The sequence below is a fragment of the Sinocyclocheilus anshuiensis genome, unplaced genomic scaffold, assembly GCF_001515605.1.
Source record: "Sinocyclocheilus anshuiensis isolate Anshui unplaced genomic scaffold, SAMN03320099.WGS_v1.1 scaffold631, whole genome shotgun sequence".
In the NCBI taxonomy this organism is placed as follows: Eukaryota; Metazoa; Chordata; class Actinopteri; order Cypriniformes; family Cyprinidae; genus Sinocyclocheilus; species Sinocyclocheilus anshuiensis.
Window position 1 is genome coordinate 591,464 of NW_015548268.1, and position 14,270 is coordinate 605,733.

A 14,270-nucleotide genomic window follows, 5' to 3' on the forward strand; every position below is an offset into this window, starting at 1 on the left:
TCAACTGGATAGGCTAACAAAAGCATTAAAATGCAATGACACTTACATTGTCGTCGCATTTCGTGCGCCACTGATAAGGCTGCCTGACAGCTGACGCAGACCTAAAAATGTGGATTTTTTTTTTTTATTCGACATTCAAATTTTATTTTTGACAGCCCTACCTAGCACGGCTCGAGGGTGAGTAAATCAGGGGTAATTTTCATTTTTGGCGGAACTATACCTTTACTTGTGATCACACCACAAAGGTACTGTTCTTCCTTAGTATTTTGTCTTGTTTTCCAGTGAAAATGTCTAAAGATTCTTAAATCAAGATACATTTTCTTAAAAAGCAAAATAACACAAAAGAAGTCTTGAAGTCAAATTTCTCAGAAAACAAGAACAAATATATCCTAATGGGGTCAACTTTAACTTAATTTAAAGGGAAAACAGTTTTCATTCCCCATTAACTTAATATTAAGTATTAAGTTCTTGTTTTAAGCATAAACATGCTTTTTTTTTTTTTTAAGAAAATGGGACTTAAGGATTTTAGAGTTTCGTCCTGAAAAACAAGACAAAACTACAAAGGAAGATATTCATTTTATGCAATACATTTTTAAGGTCTTAAATTGTGAAAGGGCAAATTAAAACTTATGTTATTTCCACACACACAAAGTGAGGGCTGGCAAAGCCAAAGAGCGGAGAATCTCACTTTAACTATAAAAATTCCTAAGAAAACTAATTGTTCTGATTTGTCCGTGTATTGGCCAGTACAGTCAGCCCCAAATTACTGGCTCCGGTCTTCAAATACATATTTGTGACTAGGGTTGGGTACAGTTCACATTTTAACCAGTACGGTACCGGTATCGGTACCTGAATTTCGGTTTTGGTGAATATTCCTTTAAATAGGCTAATAATTGTATTATTTTTTTCTACAATTAAGTGATTAATCTGGTTGTAATATTTATTTTTATCATTTAATTGTTTTATTTAAATTTGATAGAAAATGGAATATTTAAAGATGTACATTATACTTTACAAAAGTAATACAAGAGTAATATATTTCTGTTACATGTTAAACCATACTGTTATTTTGACAGGTTGCCATGAAGTTTCTGTGTGTAAGGGAAGATGGAAAGAAAAGAAAAAGCTGTCGGCTACAACTGGCTCTTTCTGGATTTCACATGCTAGATCAGAGAGAGCGAGAGAGAGAGAGAGAGCGAGAGCGAGAGCGAGAGCGAGAGCGAGAGCGAGAGCGAGAGCGAGAGCGAGAGCTCCTCTATCATTCCAGCCAGACCCCCATCCAAAACCACAACCCCTCCTTCAAACCGTCCCAGTGCCCCGAAATATCCCTCACCCGGGGGAAGATGGAAAGAGCTGTCGATTACAACATGTCACATGCTGAGAGAGAGAGAGAGAGAGAGATGCATTACGCTCTACTTCCCCACCACAGAAAGAGCACTTAAACGAGCGCTATTAGCGGATAGTGCTGATGGGGAGAAAAGGGCTAATTTCAGGCACTTTACTCAGAGCTTCAGCTTTTGCAGCTTCCGTATCATGTTTTTGATCTTACCCCTAATAAGAGCTCAACAACAGGCTGAGGTTTAAGACAATAAGATATAGCAATTAAAGAACAATTAGGCCTAAAGAGAGATTAAACACTAATGCAGGACCCCAAAAGAATATAATCTTTCCAAGCGGACCTCAGATGATTTAAAATGATTTAAACTGTATAGTTACACTACCATTTAAAAGTTTGGGGTCAGTTACAATTTACAGAAAAATTGGTGTTGAATTATGAAGAAAGCTTCCTGATCATTTTTATTGTTTAAAACAGTGCTGCTTAATATTTTGGGGGATTCTTTGATTAATTGAAAGCTCTAAAAAACGATTGATTAAAAAAAAAGAATAAATGAAGTAAAATAATTTGCTAAGCAATTGCTATTTGTAGGGTAAAACATTTTTTTGAAAAACCCTGTAATCACAAATGACTAAAAATACATGTAAATTAATTGGTGTAAACCCTGATGATTCAGTTATTGAAATTTTATTATTTGAATTAATTCTATTTATTTTATTGAATTATGTTATTATATTGCCACTCCGTAAATAAAGGTTAAAGCTTTTGAAATTAAATATTGTCTTTGATAATGGGGGCTATGAGTCAGAAAGGTTCTACATTGTTGGGTTACTAGCTTGTTAATGCAATCAATTTTGTAAACCAAGTCTGACTAGTTAGTTTGCACTGTTTACTAAAAGTCTGTATCCATTTAGTCTGGCTCATGATGACCTTATGTGGCCTCTTCGGACAGGTTTATAGACCACAGGTGAATTCATCTGGAAAAAATGCTTATCCTGGTTATTGGGGTCAAAGTTGAACATTTGCTTGAGCAGCAGGTTCTTGGTCTTGTCTTAGGATGCTAATCTGCCGGTGTAATCTATTATCTGCCTAATGGCCCGTCCGACCCCCCGGGGTCTTGGCAAGATGCGGTCAAAGCAGATTTACTGCACCATATGAAGGCAATCAGGAGCTCACTGACAACTGTCGTCTAAAACAGGGCCGTGGATCGCTGCTCCAAGTTATTACATTTCATCAATTACTTACTGATAAAAACTCAGTGCGGTTTTAAATAAGATCCTTCTCGGTCACGCCCACCTTGCAATTAACGGCTGGACACTCCATACAACAAATCAAAATCCTGCCAGTTTGACACAGTTATGCTCGCTCTGCATACACCAACTGCTCCAGTTATATTTATATTTATTTATTTGGAAGCAATTTGACTAATCTACTGCAGATTTAGGCTTTGCACAGCGTGTGTGACCTAGCGTGCATCACAAATTATATTGAGCCTTGCTGTTAATGGGATGGGTTTGTATCGACTGCCGGAATTTGCTAGGGTTGTCATGATTCCACAGAGCTTGAACATGTGACAACATGAGCACCAGTGCACTTACACTTAGGCACGAGCAAACGTGTCTAATTAAAGCGGTGTCAAGAGAAACGAATAATGTGTAAAGTGATGAGACAAAACAACAAACTACTGGAGATGGCAACAACAATCGATGCATGCAACTAGTTTAAACAAGCACAAAAACATTTCTATCTGTCATAAATACTGGAGAAAAATAGTGCAAAACACTGGACAAGGACGAAACTTTCTAACAATGCATTGTTTTAAGCGCCAGTGGTTGTGCACGCTATCAAGTGGAGTATAATTTGAAGGGATTTGTGTTCGTCTCTACTAAGCTTACATAGTGTTCATTCATACATCGATTACATTACTTCATTTACTTTTTTTTTATAGAAATAAGATTCACAAGTCAGATTTCACTTATAACATGAATAGGAGATAGGGCTGCACAATTAATCGAATTTCTAATCGCGAGTACGGATGTCACAATTACGTAATCGATCCAAATTGGCAATTAATCATTCAAAGTCCACTAATGTTATTCTGCGTGCTTAAGATGTTTTGTTTTCTTTCTACAGGTTATCTTAAAGGTTTTTCCATTGTTTTAATTTAATTTTAGTTTTAGTATAATATTAGGGTTTGGGTTAACCATGCATATTTTTACTTTATTTAAAGAACAAACAAAGTATAAACAGCATTCAATGTAAATTGTGATAATCGTAATTAATAATCGCAATTACAATTTCAAGGGAACAATCGACAGTTATGATTTTTGTCATAATCATGCAGCCCTAATAGGAGAGATGACTGACAAGACGATGGATTTGGTGTTAAAGCGAAAAGCAATCGCATCTATTTTTATGTGATTGTTTAATTGTTGTTGATTTCATTAAAAATAATAATGAACCACAAACTAAACATTTGTTTTAAAGTAAGGGGAAAATCCAACAATCTTTTATGTATATTTGTGTTGTGGAAATACGGATCCCTGCACATGATATGTGGGGGAAAATATATCGTTGCCCCAAAATAAAAATTTGTTCCCACGACTTATTAACTCGTTCCCTCGCTTGAATAAAATTGTGGGAATTAAGGGAATTAAGAATAGTTCCCTTGTTTTATTAAATCATGGCCACATTGTACTAATTCATTCCCTTATTTGAATGAAATCAAAATGAAAATCAATGGCCACGATTTAATAAAATGGGAATGAATCCAGTCGTAGGAACGAATTCTTAATTTCTGGCCAAGGTAAATATATTTTTGTTGCTTGTTACATGCAGCTCTGTACATCCCTCATCATATTTTTACTAATAACATTTCTCAGTTTCATATAAACAAGATTGCCTCTGTACTATTTTATTGTGGTGTTTTTCATTAAGAATAATAATGAATCCACCATTTTCAAGCATTCATTCATTTGGTGGTGTGATCAGTAACCCTGCTGTTTAGTTTATTAATCAGTGGGAACATTTCCTCACTATAAGCATTTGGTTTAAAACAATTTGGACTTTTGATGCGTGCACAATGGAAATAGCAAGAATGATCTTAGCAGGTGAAAGTAATAACATCTGTCTTGCTTTATAAAGTACATGAACAAACTGTAAAATGTAGTTATGCATGCAATAAATTCTGAACAATATTGGCAAAAGTGGCAGAAAACCCCGACTGATTTTTAAGAATGCATTCTGGAAATTCCCCTATTCTTTCATTCAGGCTCTGGCTTGCATGTCCAGAGACAGCTGCTGGTGAAGGACAGCCGTGTGGGCAGATGATGAGCGATCTGAACACATGCTATTGCTGGTGGGTGAGAGGAAACGAGAGTGACCTCGCTGCTCGTCCAAACCCAGTCGATTGATATAGGTCAGCCTGCAGGGAGTAGCGGGAAAGTGGGATCGGTGTTTACCAACGAACCCGTCGATACGGTCACGCATGCCGCCAGATAATCAACTCTTCCTCATCACAGTCGATTCTTTCATGGCTTCTCTCGTGCTCTTCCTCAACACCACTCTTTGTAAATGCAGGCGTCTCGTCAGTTTCCATGGTTGGGAAGAGTCTATGGGCTCTGTGTGTTTGGAGGAGCAGATTAAAATTCCTGCGCTGACCCTCTCCCCGCCGCGAGGGTCAGTCCATTCACGCCGGACACTGGGAACCGGGTCAACCGGGACAGAGGCAGCTGCACCAACCAACACGGTCCACTCGCTTTATACTGGAGGATTTGCATTATATTCCGATGCCAAATGCTTTGACATACGTGTAGGGATTCAATTCACATTCACAATAAACCCCAAGAATTAGCTGCCGCTTGATCTTTTGAAAGATACGAGCGCAGAGCCATAATGAAATAATGCAAATCATCTGCTTCAGATTTTATTAGTCGATGGATCCATCAAACTCTAGATCAAAACAAAATGTCCAACGAGACGGAGTCGAATCCCGTCTGCGCTCATTGTCTGGGAGAGGATATTGTTGAGTGGAAGCCAGAAATGTGTGACCCACTTCATGTCAAATGAATTAAACTGTCAGTGTGGCCTTTCTAGAACATCAAATCTGCTGCGTATGACCACCGACGGGATGAAAACATTGGCTGAATTGCACACAAACAGATATTGAGTAGGGTGTGCGATATTGACAAAAAATTATATCTCGATATTTTTTGTGATTTTTTTTTTTTTTTTTTAAATAATAGGTTAATGAGTGATTCATTTAATCAAACGATTCATTCAAACTGATGAAAAATGAAGCAAGTGGCTGACTTATGAATGGATTATTGAATCACTGACTCATTTGATTCATTCAAAAACAAATTAATTCAGGAACGGAACATGCCAGAGTTTCTCTCAGCTTCACAAATGTTCTGAATCGGCTTTGTTTGGAACCATTTTCGTTGGCGAAACAGGAAAAAAAACATTGTGTGTAAAATGTAACCATATTAAAGCAGCACTATGTAACTTTTTCTGTGCAAATTCTCAAAATTTGCAAAACGTAAATAATGAGCGAATACATCATGAATTCATCTTCCAAACCGCATTTTTGTCTTATTCCGAATCACTACGGTACACTTATAATAAGTACTTATATTTGGACTATTGTAGGCTGGTCGGGTCGTCACCGCTGCGGAGTAACACACACCTGCGTGAATCGCCATAGACATAAACTTAGAGAAGTAGCTCCGGTTGGAATGTTCTTCCGCGGGATGTGTGCAGTTCTGTTTATTAACCACTAGAGAGCCAAAACTTACATAGTGCTGCATTAACTTCATGTTTTTTTTGAACTGTTGTACAAGTTACTATTACATTCGCAATATACCGTATATTGATATTGACAAACTAAATGTTTGTGATAGGCAGGGCTGGTATTATTGACAAGGTTTCTAGGTTTGATTTGATTCGATATTGATTCATTTCAAAATACTTCCGCTACATTCCAATTTTTCTTATGGAGAAAAAAAAAATCTCTAAATGATGAAAATACAGAAAATTAACAACAGAGCCTAAACAATTAAAATTCAATTTCCATTTAGTCTGTCATGGCACTAAATGACTGGCAGTAGGTGGTGGAAAGTCCCTTAATGAGTGATTAATGAGTGATTCATTGAGTCATTCATCAAACGATTCATTCAAAACTTTATGAATGGATTATTGAATCATTGACTCAAATGATTCATTCAAAAACAGATTCATTCAGGAACGGAACACCTCTGTGTTTCTCAGAGATGCACAAATGTTCTGCTCCGGCTTTGTTTGGAACAATTTTTGTTGGCAAAACAGAAAAAAAAGACAATATTTTGTCTAAAATGTAACTCACTCGATATTAACTTCATGTTGTTTGAACTGTTGTATAAGTTAATATCACATTTGTGATCACACTCGTGCTAATATTCAGGAAAACAGCACTCTTGCTTGTGTGATATTACTCAACTATATCATATCTTATAAGAAACAAAAACCCATGGAGATTTTTGTTTTCATAACTTGAATTATAAATGCATTCGAACTATATTCTAACAGGCTTCATCAGGCAGTGAATGCTTTTGGACTCTAAAGACGCGTTTTTGTTTGTTTATTACAAAGCAAGTGACTTTCTTGATAACGTCAGCTCGCATATCGTTAAACCAACATATCGTTTATCACAGATGTGTGTGTGTGCTGATCATTGCTGGAATAGCAAGTGCTTACTGTTTCGCTTTGGGGGTTTATAGGTGGATTAGTGCTCTTTGGTTTTCACCTCGGGTCTGCGGTCTGAGCTCAGTCTTGATGTACTTTCTTAATTGGATAGGATGGGATTTCACCTCAATATTTTTGAGCCTGACGTGAGCCTGGCCGTTGATTACGGATTAAGGCAAAGCACAGTTTATATTCACAAGCCTGCAAAATCACTAATGCAGTGACTGAATGAGATCCTAACAATACAACAGACTCGATAGCCAATGACTTTTGATGTCACCAAGATCAGACCTGCTGAGAAACATCATGTTTGAATATATACAAGATATTTGAGAGCTACATTTTTGTTGAGAGAGACCTGATGACATGAGAGAGAGTGAATAATGTTTGGGTGAATTTCAAGGGCAATAAATATTGATATTGACAAACTAAATGTTTGTGATGGGTAAGGCTGGTATTGACAAGATTTGAATTGATTCAATACTGATTCAACAACAATAAAAAATTCTCTAAATGATGTAATGATTCATGTTTAGATACAATAAATCAACACCCGAATGAAAACTGAGCTATATACAAACTTTTAAATGCTTTCATATCAACTTTCTAATGATATAATTAATCTTCAACTCCAGTCTGTTGTTGAAATAGAGATATAATTACTAATAAAGAAGAGATCTGTTCGCATGGCGTTTGAACTGAGGCAGATAAAGCAATCTGTTATGCCACATTAAATTGTTTGATTTTCATGAAATCACATTTTGAAAGCTGAGACTTTGTTTCTTATCAAGTTTAAAACACTAAGTTTATTCTGATTATTTGATACGAGACGCTCTACAAATAATGTTTAGTGAAGTTTTATTCGCACATCAACTGAAAAGCGCATAGCCTAAAAGATCAGTGTTGGGATTTAAGAAATGATATTTATTTGTTAAAACGAAGACAATTTTTATCCTAGTTTCCAGGTTGGGGAGATTACGTAAACAACTGGGCAGAAAAAGTATAAATTTAAGAGAAAGATTAAAACTCTTGAAATCTGGCAACCGCAACCTTGAGCACGTGTGTAGGCTCGTTACCAATGCAAGATAATGCAAATGCCAAATTAAAATAAAACATTTAGGATAAATGGGCAATAACCAGTCGTAATGAAGGAGAATGAATAAGTCAGCCCTCCAGGATTTCGTGATTTTTTTTTTTTTGCAATCAAATTTACAGATTTTTTTTTAATAATTAGGATAGCACACTTACCATTATATAAATTATGTTAGATAACAGTCATGCATGACAAAGAACAAACAAAGTGCATAAAGTTTATTTTGAAAAGAAACAATAATAGGACAAATAAGTACAACAAAGATCAACGGTGCTTAATTTAGGCAATTTTTATTTGTGCTGCAGCTGTTATTGTTGTTTCATTAATATTAACGACACTAGCAGACCTACAGTAGTGCGCAGATACAGTGCTGACACACGTCCCAAACTATTTTTCCCCAAAAAGGTTTGTTCACTTAAGACATAAACCGACTGTGTGTTTACATGAATATTCGCCAAGATGGATACTTTGGCAAGCGCATGCGGCAAGATGGGAATTATGTGCTTTTTATTACTATCAAGCATTTCATACTTTTTATTTTGTCATTCATCCATGTTTCTTAATCGCTCCAACGTGTTAATCACTTTAAACAGTAGCCGTCTGAAAGCTGTGAGGATATATAGGCTACATAGCCTTGATATAAACAAAATCTCTGTCGATTTGACACTTACATCGTCACACCACCCAGCCATATAAAACAGTCATCACCTTGCTTACTTTATTTCGCTCATGTCATAAAGTAGCTATCTCAGACATCGTTAACTGCTCGCATACATATGTTGGATGGTATGGTCAACAGTAGAATGTATTTTATTACAAGGACTACAACACAATTTACCCCCGCTCTGGTGTAATGCATTAGGATATTCATTAGCCGGTCCGTAATGAGAGACTCCGGAAGTTTCGCTTTGTTTCACACTCACTGACATCTCTATCCTCATGCAAATAATCCATTCTACCTTTAATAAAATTAGGGATAATTAAATTAGATTTGGTTTTTGTGAGACCTTAATTTTTGTGATTATTTTGCGGCGAAATGACGAATTATGCAAGATTGCAAAAAAATTAAAATAATGTGATTTTGCATTGGATTCAGCGATTACGGAATAAGCGTGACTAAGCCTTGGATGTGTGATACTCACTATTCCAGAACGAGCACCATTTCGTTGGCCGTCTCGTAGACCTGGTGGAGATTGATGACTCGTGCACAGGCCGCTGCCAGCTCCAGCACAGCGATCTCGTGAAGGATCTCCGTTCTGCAATCCTGGCCCTTCCTCCTCTTCCTCATGTACTTCGCTGCATATGTTTTCCCTGTGCTCTTCTCCACACACTTCCTCACCACTGCAAACTTACCTCTGATGGGGAGAGAAAACCAGAGGAAGAACGCTTGTTAGCAGTTAGAATATCTCACAGACATCATATCGAGATTGTGATGATGATGATGATGATGATGATGATGAGGACATGAACTTCATCTCCAGAGCTGCTCTGAGAGTCACATCAGCAGCTTTACAGCGTTTACTTTGAGAAAAACTACCGTCAAACACACACTGAAACTCACAGATCTTCACTACAAACTGACAAAATTAAAGTTTGGTTTAACTTGAAATTTTACAATATATGTGTTCCTAATGTATACTAAATGTAGTTTTCAAAGTAATAATAGGAATAAGAATAAAATAATATAAAATAATAATAATAATAATTTATAAAAAATAAGGAATATAATATAAAATTAAGAAATATCATACAACGTGCAACATCTTGTTTGAAAAATAAAAACGTAATGTTTTGTTGTAAATTTTACATTTTCATGTAATTGCATTTTAAAAGCTTGATTCATTTATTAAAGATTTATTAATTAATTTCATTAGACACTATTTTTGTATTAAATTTGAATTAAATCATTAAATACAGAATCCAACAAACAAATAAATAGATAAAACTGAAAACAGAATTTAGGGAAATAAAATGGATTTCATGGGGCCTTGAATTGAAAGGCATCTACTGTGCTCTCTGCAGTTTCATTGTAAACAAAGTTATGCTTACATTCATTCTCAATGTCTAATAAACATGTGGAAAGCATTTACTTCCCCATTAATGCTAAATAAATATTGTGATAAATATCAATAACATATGATAGGGAAAACAATATTGGGTAATATGTTTGGCCATATCGCCAAAAATCGGATTCATTTGACTGAGAACCAGCTACTTAGAAAGGGGCCATCTACATGTAAAACTAACTAGTGATGCTTAGTGGCAAGAAAATGAGAAAGAGCACAGAGTGGAATATGCAGGTGCTTTTACTGCACCAATCTGCTTCAGATATACTGTAGTAGCAGGGCTCACATTTCCATGCGTGCCATGAAAGAGCGTGGGCCACAAGCACACACACAAAACAACTCTGTTCAGGGCCCCTTTTCATTTGATTGAGAGAAAGGCCGGAGCTGGAGGGTTTGAGGGACGTGAAAGGGTGCAGCTGGGAGGGTGCTGTGTGTCTAAAGATGGCACACTTGTTATCACCGCGGCTGAACGTGCTTTTGTCCCGGCGGCATATTTGTAGGATGAAATCATCGCCAAGCCCAAACTGACCCTCTGTGTCCCACTTTCAGCGCTGAACTTAAAGATGCAGGGCAACACGATGAGAAAAAACTCACGTCGCCTGAGGGGATTCTTGAGGAAAGCGGTGTATTGAAGCGACACCGTCCCGCTGAGCTGCGAACACATTCCCTACAGCTCAGGGAGTTTTGATTTGGGTCACACAGGCAGCGCGTCCTAGCTTACATCTGTCTTGAAGATGTATTGCACAGATGTAGGATGTACCAGCCCTAGCAGGACTTTTATACTATGGACAAACAGATAACCCCATTCTCAAACCCATGTTTTTGGTTCAGTTAGAAGCTGACATGACAAACCATTCAAACGGAGACATTTTGGCAAAAAAAAAGAAAAGCGAGTGATTTAATTGCTATTTAATTCAAATCAGCCAAAGACGAGAGAGAATTCTTTATTTACTCAATTCCAAACTCTTGTCCTCCCCCACCCCAACCTGAACTACTCTGTACTGAAAAATGTGCACAGTGAAATCAAAATGGCAAAAACATTATTATTATTATTATTATTATTGTATTTAGTTATTATAAAAATAATAACAAAATAAAAACATAATAATAGCCTTTTATTTGTAATTATTATAAAAACAATAACAAAATAAAATGTATAATAATAATAATAATAATAATAATATTTGTCTTATTTTCATTGTTATTATAAAATAACAAAATATAATTAATAATAACAAAGGCAAATGTCTTATTACATTACAATAATAATAATAAATACATTTTACTTCACTACTATTATTATTATAAAAATTAAAGACAAATATTATTAGATATTTACATAAATAATTTTAAATAAACTGAACTGTAATACAGCAATTTCAAACTCAATTCTTAATTTATGATAATCTGAATGTCATGTTTGACAAAAAGGCGGCTGACTAAAGAGTAGAGATGGGCATTTTTCAAAAATATTGTATATCTGGGCTCATAAAAACGAATATTCTAATATTTGTTTACTTAAATGGCATTTAACGAGAAAGAAGTTATTTTTTAATAATCATGTTTTTGGTCACCATTTCTAAACAAGCTTATGATTAGGCATAATACACACTTACACACAGCAATGTTCTACAACAACGTTACGTTATACGTTACTTTTAGTTGAAAACGTGTAAACAAAATATATTTAAAAGCATTCAAGCTCAAGCGGAGCACACTTACATGCAGAACGTACATACACTTGAGTCGGCCTATGTTTATCGTGTTTAATAATTAATATTATATATAAAATAAATATTCACATGTTAATGTTGAGAAAAACAATAATATCCACATGCTCGGGTGAAAGTCGGCTCCTCAGTCTGATAGCAGTAAGAACGCGCGGCGACACAGACGTTCCAGAGACACAAAGATAACACTGTGCTGAGCAGAGTTTCCTGCAGCGCTGTGTGTTTTCTGTTCTTAAAGCTCTCTCACTCCAGGAAACTTAAAGAAAGCGCATGTCTCCAGATCATTTGGCTGTTAGATCAGCTCTGTTCTCGGCTCACTCTGCAGTATGAATGCAGTGATGGACAGATGTCTTTCCTCAGTCACTGCTGTCTGGATTTCATTTGATTCTCATTGAGTTGGTGATATTATGATCACTCAGATTCACTGATTCATTTGATCAAAAGTAATTCAGATTTGTAAGATCATTTAGATCAAAGTAATTCCAATCTTCACGCGGCAGACGACAACATTCTATCATCAAATACAATCAAATACAATCAAATCGTTAACACGCTCCACAGCGCCACCTAGTGCATTTAGATATAGCTGACTTTTAGTTTGAGTGCTTGGGAATCATGAATTCCCTGCATTTGCGGCCAGCAAAGCAACACGTAGTAAAATTCGATTAGTGTTTTTATTTTTCAAATAATAATTGCATATCGAATATTTGAATATTCGACTATTTGTGCACCCCCCTACTAAAGAGCGCCTAGACAAATCCTAAAACAGATTCAAGAGTGATTTAAATGCAGCAGGTGAGGTCTCAAACACACCATTAACAGCGACTGCAAAAAAAAGTACTGCAAGATCAGCAGAACACCTTGAGCATAAACCAAAGTGAAAGCAAGGTGGATCTGCTAAAAGCATCTGTGTTGGTCATTTCAATGGATGCATGCTCTGCTGAAAAACACAAGTCCATGCAGGAATATGGTAACGGATAGAAAACCTGTGCAACGTTCTCTCACATTCAGCCCGAAGCATGGCATCTGATGAATTCAAAGGACAGATGAAGAAAACTACTCTTTTGTTTTAATTGGCTTGTATCCCTGAACTCAGACCTGTAAAGTAAACTAAAATGGCTGGGTTGACAAAGCTCATGTGAGAGTCACGGGTTCAGAAAAGGAAGTTTTCTTTATTTCCATCCCCATTCTGTCCAGATCTCCTCAGATTTACTACACACAGCTGGGACTGCCTTCCTCCATTCTTCAAAAAATGTGGAGATTAATGGGGAAGTGGAAAACAAATGTCCTGTTCTGAGCTGGCCCAATAAAATCTGGCTGTAAAGTTAAGCAGCTCTGTAATGGGTTTCTTCTCGACTGGAAGATTTTCATTTGGTCAAATGATATGCAAACAAAACCGTCTAACATGTGAACCATGGAACAATCAAGATTCTAGGGCTGGGTTTTGACACAAATTTCACGATTCAATTCACAAGCTTGCGATTCAATTTGATTACCAATTCGATTAGATTCAATTCAATATCGATTATTTTGTATATATATATATATATATATATATATATATATATCAGGTACAGTAAACTACATGCCAAATTTTCTCAAGGAAAAAAAAATCTCTCAACTAATGCTGTAAAATATACATGAGAGTCAGTTAGTACTAGCTACATTACTATAATATTGAAGGTTAAAACTGGTTTGTAGGCTACACAACTGCTAAAATTACACTTAATGAAGTTTTAAAATAATAAAGTTATAATTACATAATATTTCTACTTCAATTAGTTTTTTTTAAATAGGCTATAAAAACATTTAAATGGTGGCTGTCATAAAACTTGATAAGTTTATGGTCACCAAATATGAGGTAAATGTGACGTTACGTGACATTGTTTACAAGCCGTTATATAGACGTCTTTGCGCGGCTGAAACACTGATTGAGAGATTACACGAGACCGTAAGCGCTGCCGCGTCTGTTGAACTGCGCAACAGCGATCTGTCACTCCAGATTAAACAGCGCCAAAACTGCATTTATTGTTTGAATTCTGCAATACAATGAACAGAATTAAAAATCTGAGACTTTGTTTCATATTAAAAGTACCAAAGCACAATGCTTATTGCGATATATTTAATGGGAAGTGCCCTTCAATGTTCCATCCATTAATTGAAAACAGGCTAGAATAATCGATTCTTGGGATTTAAGAATTGATATCGTTCCGTAAAAATGAGAATCGATTAATATCGAGATATCGATATTTTTTACCCAGCCCTACTGTTTATAGACCTGCTTTTAGTTGCTATGGTTATTTCGGGATTGAGCATCTATTTTT

At 36.0% G+C, this 14,270-nt stretch overlaps 1 protein-coding gene across 1 annotated transcript in view; it reads right to left on the bottom strand.

Moving 5' to 3' along the window:
* The window catches only part of LOC107655700 (serine/threonine-protein kinase 17A-like), a 48,824-nt gene that overhangs the window by 21,160 nt on the left and 13,394 nt on the right, over window positions 1–14,270 (bottom strand). The window contains exon 2 of the mRNA XM_016443276.1: window positions 9,293–9,505. Within this exon, the coding sequence (XP_016298762.1) occupies window positions 9,293–9,505 (213 nt within the window). The remainder of the gene's footprint in view (window positions 1–9,292; window positions 9,506–14,270) is intronic.